Here is an 18141-nt window from a genome sequence, read left to right as displayed (position 1 = left end):
CCTTACTGAGCCCCTCTGCGCTCCTAGGCCCCCCTGCAACTAAAGGGTCTATTGCTACGCCCCTGGGTTGGGACAGCTTGTGGTTTTAGGAATAATGTTATTTAACAGGACACAAAAGGTTTCTATTTTCCTATGCTGTATAAAATCAAAGTAAAAAAGCAGAGTTATAATCACTGGGGGGAGGGCAAATGTTACCCCCCCCCCCCCAATTGATTGGTCAATCACTACTGTAATTATAAATTCTTTAACAGAATTGGAAGTCTCTGAGGCCAACCCCACCCCTCCTGCTGCATTATTAATAATTCCCTGCTGCAGCAGAGCTTACAATCTAAGTTTCCTATCTCATTCACACACACACTGGGGCGGCTCTGGTGATGGCATAGAGGTACCGGCACAGGTGCAATCCGCTCAAGAACACTCACACATATCAAGTTGGATACTAGAATTAAATATCACTTATAAAATTAAATGGTAATATCGCCAGACCGATCTTATCGTGTATGGCCAGTTAAAGTCGATCTGCTCGATCGCTATGGAGCAAGAACTTGGTAGAACCAGTGAGCTTCTCGCTGTAGTTGGGAGCTGGGAGATTTCCAAATGGAGCGGATACACAGCTGGGTGTCACTAATCCGCAGCGTTTTGTCCCGGCGGGGAGGATTGTGGGAGTTGTAGTTCTGTAACAGCTGGAGAGCCTCAGGTTGCAGATTCCCTGGCAGGCGGCAGGCAGTAGAGGGGTCTCCAGGAGCAGCTCACGTTACGGCCCCAGCCCTCCCCTATCTCCCCTCCCCCAGCTCTGACAATCGGATACGTGGAGCTGCTGCTGGGGGAGCTCCCGCTGGAAGCTGCGCACAATGCTGCCCGGAGCGGCGGATCCCCTAGGAGAGAGGCCGGGATGAGCGCCGGGACCCGGGAGAGGGAAGCATGCGGTTCCGCTGGAAGCTCCTCGGCAGTGTCCTGTGCCTGACTGGGCTGCTCCTTCTGCTCCATAGGCATCTCGGCAATGCCCAGCTCCAGCCCCCCCCGGGATCCACCTCTGGCCGGGGAAGGACCCCAATTGCAACCCCCGGATACTTCAGGGCGGCGGAGGATCCCATGTCCCGGAGGGATGTCCCTGGGGGCAAGAAGAAGCCGCACTTGGCCAAAGTTAGGTAAGGGGATTCCTTTACTGTTCCGCTGGGCACTCATGGGCTAACTGTGCAACGCTAGAACTACAACTCCCATCACCCCCTAAAGTAACTTAATCAAACTTACAATATGAACCAACCTTATAATATATCTTTATACAGACTGACAGCTCTTCCCCTAAGGGTTCAGCAGCAGCAGCTGTACTAGAGAGCTGGCATGTTGGAAACATACATTAAAGGGAAACCCAAATTTAAAGTGCTATATAGTGTTTTTATAGAAGTAAAACTCATAGGATAAATCATAATGTAGTCAGTAACTGGAGGGTCACAGATGGACCCTAGCCTATAAACATGGATGTATGTCAGTAGGGCCACAGGTGGCCCCCAGCCTATGATCATGTATGTGTGTCAGTAGGGCCACAAGTGGCCCCCAGCCTATGATCATGTATGTGTGTCAGTAGGGCCACAAGTGGCCCCCAGCCTATGATCATGTATGTGTGTCAGTAGGGCCACAAGTGGCCCCCAGCCTATGATCATGTATGTGTGTCAGTAGGGCCACAAGTGGCCCCCAGCCTATGATCATGTATGTGTGTCAGTAGGGCCACAAGTGGCCCCCAGCCTATGATCATGTATGTGTGTCAGTAGGGCCACAAGTGGCCCCCAGCCTATGATCATGTATGTGTGTCAGTAGGGCCACAAGTGGCCCCCAGCCTATGATCATGTATGTGTGTCAGTAGGGCCACAAGCTGCCCTCAGCCTATGATCATGTATGTGTGTCAGAAGGGCCACAAGTTGCCCTGAGCTCATGATCATGTATGTGTGTCAGTAGGGCCACAAGTTGCCCTCAGCCTATGATCATGTATGTGTGTCAGTAGGGCCACAAGTGGCCCCCAGCCTATGATCATGTATGTGTGTCAGTAGGGCCACAAGTGGCCCCCAGCCTATGATCATGTATGTGTGTCAGTAGGGCCACAAGTGGCCCCCAGCCTATGATCATGTATGTGTGTCAGTAGGGCCACAAGTGGCCCCCAGCCTATGATCATGTATGTGTGTCAGTAGGGCCACAAGTGGCCCCCAGCCTATGATCATGTATGTGTGTCAGTAGGGCCACAAGCTGCCCTCAGCCTATGATCATGTATGTGTGTCAGAAGGGCCACAAGTTGCCCTGAGCTCATGATCATGTATGTGTGTCAGTAGGGCCACAAGTTGCCCTCAGCCTATGATCATGTATGTGTGTCAGTAGGGCCACAAGTGGCCCCCAGCCTATGATCATGTATGTGTGTCAGTAGGGCCACAAGTGGCCCCCAGCCTATGATCATGTATGTGTGTCAGTAGGGCCACAAGTGGCCCCCAGCCTATGATCATGTATGTGTGTCAGTAGGGCCACAAGTGGCCCCCAGCCTATGATCATGTATGTGTGTCAGTAGGGCCACAAGTGGCCCCCAGCCTATGATCATGTATGTGTGTCAGTAGGGCCACAAGCTGCCCTCAGCCTATGATCATGTATGTGTGTCAGAAGGGCCACAAGTTGCCCTGAGCTCATGATCATGTATGTGTGTCAGTAGGGCCACAAGTTGCCCTCAGCCTATGATCATGTATGTGTGTCAGTAGGGCCACAAGTGGCCCCCAGCCTATGATCATGTATGTGTGTCAGTAGGGCCACAAGTGGCCCCCAGCCTATGATCATGTATGTGTGTCAGTAGGGCCACAAGTGGCCCCCAGCCTATGATCATGTATGTGTGTCAGTAGGGCCACAAGTGGCCCCCAGCCTATGATCATGTATGTGTGTCAGTAGGGCCACAAGTGGCCCCCAGCCTATGATCATGTATGTGTGTCAGTAGGGCCACAGGTGCCCCCAGCCTATGATCATGTATGTGTGTCAGTAGGGCCACAGTTGCCCCCAGCCTATGATCATGTATGTGTGTCAGTAGGGCCACAGTTGCCTATGATCATGTATAGGAGCACTTATAGCATACCATTTTTATTATCTTCCATCTGGAATAAAGGATCAAATATGGAATAAGCCCCTGTGACAGCAGTGCTAACCAGCTGGCAGTGTTTGCAGTGGTGCAATGCTTTAGTGCCCTTGGCTGCATTGTCCAGTAGAAGTGGTGGTGCATACAGGGTCTGGAGGGTTGTGCATTGCACGGGGCCTTCGGCTGTGAGGCGCTACAAGTCCCATATCAGCCAATCAGGCTGCAGCTCTGGCATGTCCAGATAAAAGTTGGTTATGAAAAGTTGACAGGATTTTGCCCCCGTGTGTGAGCAGCGGGTATGCTTTCTGTTGGGGAGTTTCTTGTGCATAATGAATGTGCCCAACAATGGGCCTGAATCACTCTGCCCAGATCCTGCCAGGCAAACTCACCAGCATATCTGCGCATGGTTCTCAACAAATGTGAATAAGTGGTGAATGTACTTTGTACAGTTGTACGTCAATGAGATTGTATAACCTGCCTGACTGACCCCCGCCAGATGGCGTTTTGGCCCCAGGAAGCCTGGTGTAGACTGGGCGATTCAGTTGCAAATTTTGTCCCATTCGTGGCCACTTTAACCCATCATAGAGTTCCTCCTTGGCCAGTATAAAAGACTGTGCTCTAGGGCCTTATATTTCTGCAGTGTTAAAACCCACTTCTAATGCCCGCATAGCTTACAGAAGGCAGCTCATTATTCCCTGTATATTTCATGTGCCAGCTGAGTTTAATTATATGGCTTGGTTTAAAGGGAAAATTTACCACCATGTGACACAAGCTCTTTCATTTGGGATTATGTAGAAAAGATGCATGAATACTGTCTGGAATTTCAGATATGAATATAAATGCTATTTTTTGACACAGACTTCCCATTAACCCATTCCTCTGCCCAGCCCACCCATTTCACCACACTGTTATATCATCACCCCCCCATCTCTGCCTGCCCCCAACCCAAAGGCCAGTATTGTTGGCAAAAGAAGGTGGCAACCCTAGTTGGGGAATGTCAAAATAATATATCCCCCCCCCTCCACACACACACACACACACACACACACACACACACACACACACACACACACACACACACACACACACACACACACACACACACACACACACACACACACACACACACACACACACACACACACACACACACACACACACACACACACACACACACACACACACACACACACACACACACACACACACACACACACACACACACACACACACACACACACACACATACTGTATATGCACAATTATAACGTTTTAAAATATAAAGTAATTCAGTGTTTCCGCAGCTTCTGTACTTGGCCAATGTAGCTTATTTTTCCAAGGCACAAGGAAACGCTAGATGATTTTATTACCAAGGCTGGGGAATGTTACTGGAATACAGACCAGTGCACATTTTCCAATGACTGGAGCTCTTCCTATTAAACTGCCAGTATTTTGGAGACAGAATCCCATATACTATAGCTCTAAGCATACACCAGCTGTATGCTAGTAATGTTTATCAGGGTTTACTTGCCCTTTAACATAGATCCCTCCATCCTGAGCAAGTTGCCATTCAGTACACATGGGCTTTGCCATTAATGAAGGTTACCAACAATCTAAAAGGAAGCCGGGAGTTGTAGTTGTAAATGTGCCACAGAATGTGCCACAGGTTACCCATTCCTAAGAAGATGTGCAGCTTAAGTGTCAATGTAATGTTTAAAATGAATAAAGAGTATAAAAGATATAAATAAACTTAATTGTGTAATTTATGGTCCCATTGCTGTTCTCCGTTGCACCCGTAATATTGGCTGGGCTCACATACTGTTACATAATGCTGATAGGGATTAAGGTTTGGCGCTGGTTCAGCCAGCCTGGGACCCAGAGAACTGCTCCGCGCTGCAGTGCCAAGCCCTCGCCCAGTTCAGCCTGCCTGATGGAATGAAAGGGGGCTTGGTGTTATGCCAGACATATTGTTCCTAGGGCTCTGTGGGCCTCAAAGAGATCAGAAGGCAAGCGAGATTCTTACATAAAAGAAAAGGCAGTATGGATCAAAGAATCCAGGGGTTCTGGCTGGCACTTGGCGTGGCTATGTAGCGTGAGGTGTGGAAAGGTGCGTTAGTGTCAGTATGGAGGCAGAGGGGGAGTATAAGGGAAGGACTGTGCAAATTGGTAATGCCTCATATTGGCAATCTTGGGCACCATCTCACATAACACGTAAGCCAAGGCCATAGTACCAGTGGGTTGCATTACCCACAGCTTACCAGCAGCTCTTTCCCTCCTGTTGCACCACTGAGTTGCCACGGGGGGCACATGTGTGAAGAGATTTGGCCCATTGTTTACGTTATCTCCTGCCCTTGGAGGATTTTGGTTCAAGTACTCGTTTGAGGTCCAACATTTGATCAGGGCCCCCATCCCTCAAACCTCACCCTAAATAACCTATCATATAGGACTGAATATCTAGGAGGGCAGATAGGCATTCTTCAGGTACTCATATTGGATACCCTCAGACTGTTTTTCTGGATACCTCTAGAGGACCCCAAAAAACCTCCTATAGATATGGGCCATTCTGTAGAGTAGAGTTCTGCAGCGGGTCAGGTGCCCACGGGTTACCTGCAAGAAAAGTGGGTACCCTGCAGGTTACCGGTAGGATTTTCAGATGTGGGTATAGATACAGGTTGGTGGGTCGGTCTTATCCATATTTCTTATCTTATATTACCTATGTTATCTATATTTTTTCTACCCTCGCCCACTTCTGATGATGTCATTTCCGGTTTGCAGCAACAGCACTTGGTCAGCGGGTTGCGGATAAGGAAGTTGTGGGTCGGGTAGTGCTTCAAAGCAAATAAAAATGCGGGTTACAGGTCCGAATTGAGTCCGGGTCTCAAAAATTGGTTCTGCGCAGGACTCTACTATGGTGGTTTTGGCACTTCCTGGTGCTTTCTGTTACTGTCTTGGAGTTTATTATTATTATTAACATTTATTTATAAAGCGCCAACATATCCCGCAGCGCTGTACAATAAGTGGGTTACATACATTGGACATAAAGAGTAACATATAAAGCAATCAATAACCGATACAAGAGGTGAAGAGAGTCCTGCCCAAAAGAGCTTACAATCTACAAGGGGAAAGGTTAAGACACAAGGTGTGGGAATGGGCATGAGTTGTGAGAGGTTCTTAGCTATTTGGAATGGGTTCTTATTTCTGTAATTCGCACAGACTATTGTACATTTACTATCTGTTTTTTAGGTGCAAAATATATAGCACACCTTTATAACTACGGCCCGTATGTATGGTCGGTATGTAGGCTCAGTAATAGTTTTGTACAAAGTAATGCTGAAAATAGCACTTTGCTTTTATTTGGGAAATGTCATTGTCCCCTTTTCCTGTTTGTACAGAGAGACTTATTTCCTGGTAGTGGTGAGTGGCACCATTATATTAGTTTTGTTCCACTGTGTTCTTATTATATTGGGTTGATAGGTCTGTTGTAATTGGGTCTGACCATTTGTGATGGTGAATGCTCTAAGGTGTATGAGCCAGCACTGCCTGGAGCTGTATATACGTTATATAACTAGTAGTAGAGAAGAATAAAGATAATCTCTATGGAAGGGTAGAATTCTCCCAAGACTCATTAAAAGAGCAATTGTTTCTGCTCTGCTACAGGTATGGGGCCTGTTATCCACAATGATCTGGACCTGGGGTTTCCTGCATAAGGAGCTTTCCATAATTTGGATCTTTATACCTTAACTAAAAAAATAATATAAGCTTTAAATAAACCCAATAGGGCTGTTCTGCCCCCAATAAGGGGTAATTATATCTTAGTTGGGATCAAGTACAGGTACTGTTTTATTATTACAGAGAAAAGGGAATCATTTAACCATTAAATAAACCCAATAGGGCTGTTCTGCCCCCAATAAGGGGTAATTATATCTTAGTTGGGATCAAGTACAGGTACTGTTTTATTATTACAGAGAAAAGGGAATCATTTAACCATTAAATAAACCCAATAGGGCTGTTCTGCCCCCAATAAGGGGTAATTATATCTTAGTTGGGATCAAGTACAGGTACTGTTTTATTATTACAGAGAAAAGGGAATCATTTAACCATTAAATAAACCCAATAGGGCTGTTCTGCCCCCAATAAGGGGTAATTATATCTTAGTTGGGATTGAATATAAGGTACTGTTTTATTATTACAGAGAAATAGGAAATCATTTGTAAAAATTAAATTTTTTTTTTTTGCTTATGATGGAGTCTGTGGGAGATGACCTTCCCACTTTCTGGATAAAGAGGATAACAGATCCCATACCTGTACATGGCCAACATGCAATGTGGCCCATAAGCTTTAGGGGTCCCACTGAGCTTGATGTTAAATGATCTGAGGGAATCTTCTGATATATGCCAGAGATGCGTGGGTCAGGTGAAGGTATATAAGAAATGGTGGCTTGTTGGGTCGGGTACGGTTAGGAGAGGCTGAACCCTTTGTCGACCTGCGCATCCCTAGTTGCCACCCCTAGTATTGCGTTTTGGCCTTCCAAAGTCTTGTTCTACCCCCATTGCTCTCCATTGTACATGGGAAATTGTACAGCAGCCCTGCGCATTTTTTTTTCTTGTTCAGACTTCCATTTACTTTTTTATTCTTTTGTTTAAAAAAAAATTGAATAAATGGAATAAAAGGAACATGTTGAGGTGCGGGTTTCCACGTAAGCGCTATACAGTATAATGAGGTGTATATAAGGAATATAAAATAATAGCGTGTTCCTGAGGCGGAATGCTCTTCTCCCCCGTGGATGACACTTGATAAACAGCCTGTCTAAGCAGATGTGAGCCGAAAGAAAAAAAACGCTTTATATAACAGTAATTGATTGAACTGCCACAGGGAAAATGGATACAAATGTGCTTTTTGATTTTCCTATTCCCGCTTGGTAATGGTTAGGATAAAAGACGCGGCACGAAATTGGAGTGGATTATAGATCTTTTGGCTGGGAGAACTCCGTTTTTCCTCCGCAGGTAGATCGCCCGACGTGACCTCATCCATCACATTAACTTGCAGTGGATAAGCGGCCCAATCTGCGCCCTCAGAGATGGAAGGGGCGTCAGAGGCGTATATACTGTCTCATGTATTAGACTGCTGGGTCGCGTGGGGTTCCACTCCCGACCACTGTGACCAATGCGCTTAGCCTTTTCCTTCTAATGAAATAAACCATCATTTTAAGCCACTTTCCAATGTGCATTCATTAAACTGTTTAATGATTTTCATTATCATCTGTAAATTGAATGGCAAATGAAAACATTTGTCTTTCCTCAGTGTTGGACTTGGGTACCTGGGGCCCACCACAATACCTAACCTCAAGGCCCCCCCTGCAACGTGAATTGGTAGAGGCTGCGGCTGGTGTCTGCCTACAAAAATGCAATGAGAGTGGGGAAAAAGGACTGGTAGTGCCTATATTCCAGGGGTCCCCAACCTTTCTTAAGGCCCCCCATACACGGGCCGATAGAAGCTGCCGATATCGGTCCCTTGGACCGACTCGGCAGCTTATTGGCCCGTGTAGGGGCAGAAACGAGGGGCCTGGCCGACCGATATCTGGCCTGAAATTGGCCAGATATCGATCGGCCAGGTTAGAAAATCCCGTCGGATCGGGGACCGCATCGGCTCGTTGATGCGGTCCCCGAACTGACTGCCCCATTGCCGTGTGCAGAATTCGATCGTTTGGCCCCAGGGCCAAACGATCGAATTCACCTACATGCCTCCCCGATATCGCCACCCGTAGGTGGGGGATATCGGGTGAAGATCCGCTTGCTTGGCGCCAAGCGAGCGGATCTGCCCGTGTATGGCAGCTTTACTCGTGAGCCACAGTCAAATGTAAAAAGACTTGGGGAGCAACACAAGCACCATAAAAGTTCATGGAGGAGCAAAATAAGGGCTAAAGGTGGCCATACACGCACAGATATTATCGTACGAAACCTCGTTTCGTACGATAATCGGTGCGTGTATGGCATGTCGGCGAGTCGACCGATATCGCAGGAAGCTGCTGATATCGGCCGACTCGCCGATCGGACCAGTTTGAAAATTTTGATCGGGCGCCATAGAAGGCGTCTGACCAAAATTCTCCCTTCAGAGCTGAATCGGCAGAAGGAGGTAGAAATCCTATTGTTTCTACCTCCTTACCTGCCGATTCAGCCCTGAATGGTGTGTGGCGGATCTTACGATGTTTCGTGCGACCGATGGTCGTACGAAACATCGTCCGATCGCCACGTGTATGGCCACCTTAAGATTGGCTATTAGGGGCCTCTATGCACACTATCAGCTTACAGGGGCTTTATTTGGTAGGAAATCTTGTTTTTATTCAACCAAAACTTGATCGAATAGACCTTATGGGTATCTGCCACTGCCCACAGTAATTGGCCAGTCTGACCTTATCTGTTCTTTGCTGTTCACTTCACTGTTTGCCAGACTACAGAACAAATGTATAAAGGTCCCTATACACCTTCAGATCCGCTCGCTTGGAGATATCTACCGATTAAAGTGTTCCAAATATATGAGTAGTCAGGAAAAGCACAGGAGAGAATTGCGAGAGACAGATATTGCTTTTAATAGCAATTATATTTGCAAATAGCCATTGACAATGCATAACCAGCGTATATTGGAAAGCTGCTTAGAATGACATTTTATTTCATTATACTAGAAACAGTTTTGGGTGGACTTACCCTTGAATCATATGAGCAGATTCATTATACAAATAGAGAATCAGGGATAAGGGAAGACTCTCCACTTTTTTCTTATTATCTAAAAGAATAGGCAAGCCGGCAGGGAAGAATATGGATTTTAGCATAAGAACAGCTCCATTCAATAATTCAGCGTAGCTGTATAATACTTAAAAGCCAGGATGTAAATACTAATTCACATAAATGAACGCATTCATTATGAATACGCCACAGTAGCTGGAATTTAATTAAGATCTGAGCTTTTAAATCTTTTATTGAAACACAGTGATAGGGAAGATAGTTTAACCCTTGTAGCCATGATAAAGAATGAATCCTGTTTATTTTATGTTTCTACTGAGAGTTTCCTGAGCTTTTTTCTCCTTAAATGAGAAAAATGTACAGCCTTACAGCTTTGCATGTTTGAGACCAGTCATCAGCCACCTTCATCCATGTCCAGATTAGGGTTGCCACCTGGCCGGCATTTCACTGGCCTATCCAGTAAAACAGCACCCAGGGCCCGTACAGGTATACAACCTGTTCTTCAGAATGCTCAGGACCTGGGGTTTTCCCAGATAAGGGGCTTCGAAATAAACCCAATAGGATTGTTTTGCAGGGACAGACTGGGGGGTGCAGGGCTTACCGGAGCTGCCGCCCCAAAGGCCCCGCATTCCCCCAAGGGACCCCCACCATGGCCCCCACACACATACATTTCTATTTACACATCAATAAACATATGATTGTACAGGCATTGGATCCGTTATCCAGAAAACTCCGAATTACAGAAAGGCCATCTCCCATAGACTCCATTATAAGCAAATAATTCACATTTTTAAAAATGATTTCCTTTTTCTCTGTAATAATAAAACAGTACCTTGTACTTGATCCCAACTAAGTTATAATTATTCCTTATTGGTGGAGGCAAAACAAGCCTATTGGGTTTATTTAATGTTTAAATGATTTTTTAGTAGACTCAAGGCATGGAGATCCAAATTACAGAAAGACCCCTTACCCGGAAAACCCCAGGTCCCAAGCATTCTGGTTAACAGGTTCCATACCTGTACTGTAATATTTGCCCTGGAAGCTTTCGCCTCATATACACCAATGATATAATTTCTTATTCCCTTGGCAGAGCTCCTGAGCAGAAGCCAAAACCCCCCATGCCTGAGGAATGGATGCATCTTGCTGTTGTTGCCTGTGGGGATCGCGTGGAGGAGACAGTTACCATGTTAAAATCAGCGGTGCTTTTTAGCTTTAAAAAAATTAAGTTTCACATTTTTGCAGAAGATTCTCTGAAACCAGACTTTGAAATAAAGGTTAGTAATGTGGCTTGTGGCAATAAATAAATGTAATTAGCTGCAATATCTGACACAATGCACTAGGCATCAGCTTTAGCTTTAATTAAGGGTGACTGGTGCGTTCTCTGTACATAATGGGGAAGATAAGTAATGCCCCACACCTCACTTTTTCAACTGTGTATGTGAAATAGGTATAGTAAGAAGAGATGGTGCCTATAGAAGCAGTGGGATAATAGCCTCTGGGAAGGGACTGGGGCTGTGGGATAGCAGGTACAGTAGGGAGAGATGGTGCCTATAGTAGCAGTGGGGGGATAATAGCCTCTGGGAAGGGACTGGGGCTGTGGGATAGCAGGTATAGTAGGGAGAGATGGTGCCTATAGTAGCAGTGGGGGGATAATAGCCTCTGGGAAGGGACTGGGGCTGTGGGATAGCAGGTATAGTAGGGAGAGATGGTGCCTATAGTAGCAGTGGGGGGATAATAGCCTCTGGGAAGGGACTGGGGCTGTGGGATAGCAGGTATAGTAGGGAGAGATGGTGCCTATAGTAGCAGTGGGGGGATAATAGCCTCTGGGAAGGGACTGGGGCTGTGGGATAGCAGGTATAGTAGGGAGAGATGGTGCCTATAGTAGCAGTGGGATAATAGCCTCTGGGAAGGGGCTGTGGGATAGCAGGTATAGTAGGGAGAGATGGTGCCTATAGTAGCAGTGGGGGGATAATAGCCTCTGGGAAGGACTGGGGCTGTGGATAGCAGGTATAGTAGGGAGAGATGGTGCCTATAGTAGCAGTGGGGGATAATAGCCTCTGGGAAGGGACTGGGGCTGTGGGATAGCAGGTATAGTAGGGAGAGATGGTGCCTATAGTAGCAGTGGGGGATAATAGCCTCTGGGAAGGGACTGGGGCTGTGTGATAGCAGGTATAGTAGGGAGAAATGGTGCCGATAGTAGCAGTGGGGGGGATAATAGCCTCTGGGAAGGGACTGGGGCTGTGGGATAGCAGGTATAGTAGGGAGAGATGGTGCCTATAGTAGCAGTGGGGGGAATAATAGCCTCTGGGAAGGGACTGGGGCTGTGGGATAGCAGGTATAGTAGGGAGAGATGGTGCCTATAGTAGCAGTGGGGGGATAATAGCCTCTGGGAAGGGACTGGGGCTGTGGGATAGCAGGTATAGTAGGGAGAAATGGTGCCGATAGTAGCAGTGGGGGGGATAATAGCCTCTGGGAAGGGACTGGGGCTGTGGGATAGCAGGTATAGTAGGGAGAGATGGTGCCTATAGTAGCAGTGGGGGGATAATAGCCTCTGGGAAGGGACTGGGGCTGTGGGATAGCAGGTATAGGAGGGAGAGATGGTGCCTATAGTAGCAGTGGGGGGATAATAGCCTCTGGGAAGGGACTGGGGCTATGGGATAGCAGGTATAGTAGGGAGAGATGGTGCCTATAGTAGCAGTGGGGGGATAATAGCCACTGGGAAGGGACTGGGGCTGTGGGATAGCAGGTATAGTAGGGAGAGATGGTGCCTATAGTAGCAGTGGGGGATAATAGCCTCTGGGAAGGGACTGTGGCTGTGGGATAGCAGGTATAGTAGGGAGAGATGGTGCCTATAGTAGCAGTGGGGGGATAATAGCCTCTAGGAAGGGACCGTGGCTGTGGGATAGCAGGTATAGTAGAGAGAGATGGTGCCTATAGTAGCAGTGGGGGCATAATAGCCTCTGGGAAGGGACCGTGGCTGTGGGATAGCAGGTATAGTAGGGTGAGATGGTGCCTATAGTAGCAGTGGGGGCATAATAGCCTCTGGGAAGGGACTGGGGCTGTGGGATAGCAGGTATAGTAGGGAGAGATGGTGCCTATAGTAGCAGTGGGGGCATAATAGCCTCTGGGAAGGGACTGGGGCTGTGGGATAGCAGGTATAGTAGGGAGAGATGGTGCCTATAGTAGCAGTGGGGGCATAATAGCCTCTGGGAAGGGACTGGGGCTGTGGGATAGCAGGTATAGTAGGGAGAGATGGTGCCTATAGTAGCAGTTGGGGGATAATAGCCTCTGGGAAGGGACTGGGGCTGTGGGATAGCAGGTATAGAAGGGAGAGATGGTGCCTATAGTAGCAGTGGGATAATAGCCTCTGGGAAGGGACTGGGGCTGTGGGATAGCAGGTATAGTAGGGAGAGATGGTGCCTATAGTAGCAGTGGGATAATAGCCTCTGGGAAGGGACTGTGGCTGTGGGATAGCAGGTATAGTAGGGAGAGATGGTGCCTATAGTAGCAGTGGGGGGATAATAGCCTCTGGGAAGGGACTGGGGCTGTGGGATAGCAGGTATAGTAGGGAGAGATGGTGCCTATAGTAGCAGTGGGGGGATAATAGCCTCTGGGAAGGGACTGGGGCTGTGGGATAGCAGGTATAGTAGGGAGAGATGGTGCCTATAGTAGCAGCAGGGATTATAGTCCCTTGATTAAATAAAAACCTTATAACCTTCAGTTAATTGTCTCTGACCATCACTTTTTCCACAGCCACAGTCCTGTAAAATATTCTACCCCTGTTTGCACATAGTTGGGGGGGGGTTATTCACCTACATGAAGCATAGTCTGCCTAAAGATTTATTTAGTGCAGACATTAACTGGATTAGTTAATAAGGAATTTGGGACTGGAGCAAACCTTACCCGTGGTACAACATAACCTGTCCCTTCAGGAGTCCCTCATATAAACTCCCCGTTTCATTTTACCTGCAGCTTGAGAAATGGCCCCAGCAAATCTCCCGAAAGGTCGAATACAAGATTTACCCCATTACATTCCCAGTGGGGAACCCCCAGGAGTGGAAGAAACTGTTCAAGCCGTGTGCAGCTCAGCGCCTCTTTCTGCCGGTAAGATTCCATGTGGTTCCCATTTGTTCCTCATGTCCCTGCCAAGATCGGATTTGATTAAAAATTTGGAGATTGGGGGCTTTGATCTGTGGAATTGCTCATTTTGCAAGGAATGTATGCCTCAATATGTTTGCGACCAAATTTGGATTTTCTTCTTTTTCCTTCAGTTATTTGCAGCTGAGCGACATGGACTTTATATGGTCTGTAATAATGATCCTTGTGCTCTACTTTGGAGAGACATAAGCAGGACTGCCCTGGCAATCTGTGGGTTCTGGCAAATGCCCGAGGGGCTGCTGTAAGATGCCATAGACACTCACTATTTATTGGGCTGGTGGGGGGGCTGTTTGGGCCTCTGTGTACTGAAAATCAGGCCCAGACTGGCAATCTGTGGGTTCAGGAAAATGCCCGAGGGGCTGCTGTAAGATGCCATAGACAGTCACTATTTATTGGGCTGGGGGGGCTGTTTGGGCCTCTGGGTACTGGGAATGCCAGAGGGGCTGCTGTAAGGTGCCATAGACAGTCACTATTTATTGGGCTGGGGGGGCTGTTTGGGCCTCTATGTACATTAAATGCCAGGGACTATTTTGAACCCCAGGCCAGACCTGGATGTAAGAACTGACATGTATTTTTATTGGGTACAGAGTCAGGTAGTGTCTATAGGGGCTACATATAGGGATATCTCCCTTGGGCACTGCACAAACTGGGGCCTCCCAGTACATATTGTAAGTATAAGGAAGAGTAGTAAGTATGATAAAGCCAGATGGAGCGTAACACTTGTCAGTGTTTCCCAACCTACAGCTCTTCAGTTTGTGTTCCAATATGTTGCAAATGCTAAATATACACTATATGACCAATACCACTTGTCTGTCTAACATCTAATTTACAAACCAAAGGGATAAATATGACGTTGGTTCTTATGTTGCTGCTACAACAGCCCCAGCTCTTCTGGAAAGGTTCTCACTACATGTTGGAACGTAGTTGGCCTTTGTTTCCATTCAGCCACAAGATCATTAGTGAGATTGGGCACTTATGTTGGGGGATCAGGCCTGGCTCACAGCTGGTGTTCCAATTCATCTCACGGGGGTTTATTTGGGTTGATGCTAGGGCTCTGTACAGGCCAATCAAGTTCTTGCTCCCATCATATCAAACCCATTCTGTATGGACCTTACGTGAAGGTATTATTGTGTTGATCACTCATAAAAAAGAATAAAAAAAACACACACTTATGAGTAGTTCTTGTGCTGACATTGCTACTGGGGGTCAGCTGTGAACGCCAACTGACATCATTTTGGGCTAATGCCAGACAAGGCGTAGGGCAGATATTTTTGGCAAGACGAAAAGCGCTTGCTGAAAATACCGCCCTACACCTCCTACATGTGCCTGTACCTGAATGAATGGAATACGCTCGGGTGCAGGCACATGTAGCAGAAATACACATAAAAACGCAAGACTTTCACGTTTTTTGCGTATTTCCGCTACATGTGCCTGCACCCGAGCGTATTCTATTCATTCGGGTGCAGGCACAACTAGGAGGTGTAGGGCAGAATTTTCGGCAAGCGTTTTTCCGCTTGCCGAAAATATCCGCCTTACGCCTCGTCTGGCATCAGCCTTAGATGAGTGACTTAATTGTTATGGATAAACATGTGTCTGGGTACCTTTGGCCAAGCCCAGACTGGGAATCAAAATAGTCCATGGCATTTCAAGTACACAGAGGCCCAAACAGCCCCCACAGGCTCATTAGATAATAACTCAATGGCATCTTACAGCAGCTGCTCTGGCATTTGCCAGAACTCACAGATTGCCAGTCCAAACACTTGCTGCACACACGGAGGCTTTCAGTGTTAATTAGTTTAGTGGTTACACATTAGGAGTAAAATGAAAACTGCTTATAAAATGTCTTTTGTGCAAAAAAACCCAAACATAGGAAAGCGGAATAGCTGCGTCCTTTGGGAATAATAAAGCGCTAAGTGGAATTGCCGGCGCTGGGCTTCATGGCATAACAGAGCTGTTTGGCAATCAGATTACACGTAATTATGTATTACATTAAAGTGTTTTGCTAAACATGGCAGCCGTGAGGTGTAAGGCACAAAGGCCAATTGCAAATTTTGTAGGACTAATTTGCGATGATATTCTACCCTTATTATTATTAAGCGAAAGCTTCGGAGAAATGATTGCGCGAAAGGGAGAGGGGGATGCGGCAAATTTGCACTTTTAAAGGTGTCAAGTACCTGAAATTAACATAATTAGAAAACACTTAATTTAGGAGCTAGGTTAATGCTGTAACAATATTACTGTATGTTAATGCTGTCTCTTGCTAATTAGTTATCTCAGATTTAGACAGAATATTAATAGAGAACCTCTCGTTAAAGGGATAGCTACTCTAAATATCAGCCATATCTGATCTGGGTCACATCCATAAAATGACTTGTGAATCCCCCTAATAAACTTAATTGGTTCATTTACTTAATTCAGTGCTGTCCAACTTCTGCGGTGCCGAGGGCTGGAATTTCTCTAGCATACATGGAGGGCCACTAATGGAAGCCAGGTTTGACCACTCCCCTTTTTGAAACCACACCCACTTCAAACCACACCTATTTTATCACAATGGTGGTAGCACAGCAAAATCCCAAATGCTTGGTCCTTACTGTGGGGATATCAACCATCATCCATATGTGAAAGAATTATGTCATATTAAGATATACCCTTAAATTCCATATGCCTCCTCCTCCCCTGTGGATAGCAGAGCAACCCCCAGTACATAATTACACACCTTAGGGACCATTTAATGGCTATTTCCAACTGCTAACAAACTCCCAGAACAAACCCCTGCCAGGTTCACCTCCCACAGGCACCTACTTGTGTGTGCCATACTCTGCCTGCCCTATGATGCCTGTGTCTGCCATATACTGCCTGTGTGTGCCATACTCTGCCCTACCCTGCCTGTGTGTGCCATACTCTCCCTGCCCTATGCTGCCTGTGGGTGCCATACCCTCCCTGCCCTATGGTGCCTATGTGCCATACTCTGCCTGCCCTATACTGCGTACACACAGACAGCATAGGCCAGGCAGTACATACAATGTCTGAGGTGTGAAGAAGTGAACAATGTGGGTGATTACAGCCTGAGCCTGAGGTGTGAACACTGCAGGTGAACAATGCAGAGATTAAAAGGTGTGAACAGTACAGTTGATTACATATTTAAACTATACAGGGGGAAAAAAAGGGTAAGTCAACTTGTTGAATGGAAAAGCTCCCTCTTGTGGCCAATCAGATACCCCACAACAGATAATCCCTCTTCCACAGCTAATTATCAGCAATTATCAGCCAAATCTGGACTAGGATTCAAAATAGCTTTTTAAGCACACAGAGGCCCTAATGCCCCCCCCGTCCCCCACAAGCTTTACTTCCTTCCAACACTCCATAAATATACAGGCAGACTACCAATGAAATTGAACCTAGTGTGTGAATGTAATAGGGACTTTAGATTGTAAGCTCCACTGGGGCAGGAACTGGTATGAATAACTATATGAACAAATAGGCAAATAATTAAAAAACTATAAAGACTAAAAAATGAAGACCGAACAAAAATTTGCTAAGAATAGGCCATTCTATAACATACTAAATGTTAATTTAAGGGGAACCGCCCATTTACTTTTTCAGGTCTACCAGTTACACCAGATCTGGCCCTGCCTGTGATTCAGCATTGACCCGATACTCCCACTAACTGGTAACAGCAGTACAGGTATAGGACCCATTATCCAGAATGCTCGGGACCAAGGGTATTCCGGATAAGTGTTTTTTTTCGTAATTTGGATCTCCATACCTTAAGTCTACTAAAAAATCAATAAAACATTAATTAAACCCAATAGGATTGTTTTGCATCCAATAGGGATTATTTATATCTTAGTTGGGATCAATAACAGGTACTGTTTTATTATTACAGAGAAAAGGGAATCATTTAACCATGAAATAAACCCAATAGGGCTGTTCTGCCCCAATAAGGGGTAATTATATCTTAGTTGGGATCAAGTACAGGTACTGTTTTATTATTAGAGAGAAAAGGGAATCATTTAACCATTAAATAAACCCAATAGGGCTGTTCTGCCCCCAATAAGGGGTAATTATATCTTAGTTGGGATCAAGTACAGGTACTGTTTTATTATTACAGAGAAAAGGGAATCATTTAACCATGAAATAAACCCA

General features: G+C 46.3%; 1 protein-coding gene across 2 annotated transcripts in view; it reads left to right on the top strand.

Annotated features, from left to right (window-relative positions):
- The first annotated feature begins 563 nt into the window (after nt 1–563).
- The window catches only part of gxylt2 (glucoside xylosyltransferase 2), a 38810-nt gene continuing 21232 nt past the window's right edge, over nt 564–18141 (top strand). For both annotated transcript variants that reach the window (XR_208592.4, XM_002938747.5), the window contains exons 1-3: nt 564–1148; nt 10928–11111; nt 13810–13941. Coding sequence is in view for 1 of the 2 variants with exons in the window: in XM_002938747.5 (XP_002938793.1) it covers nt 922–1148; nt 10928–11111; nt 13810–13941 (543 nt within the window). In the remaining variant the exon portion in view is untranslated. The remainder of the gene's footprint in view (nt 1149–10927; nt 11112–13809; nt 13942–18141) is intronic.

The sequence above is a fragment of the Xenopus tropicalis genome, chromosome 4 (genome assembly GCF_000004195.4).
Source record: "Xenopus tropicalis strain Nigerian chromosome 4, UCB_Xtro_10.0, whole genome shotgun sequence".
NCBI classification, from domain to species: Eukaryota; Metazoa; Chordata; class Amphibia; order Anura; family Pipidae; genus Xenopus; species Xenopus tropicalis.
Note: the sequence above shows the minus strand (reverse complement) of the source record. Positions and strands in the feature narration are given on the sequence as shown.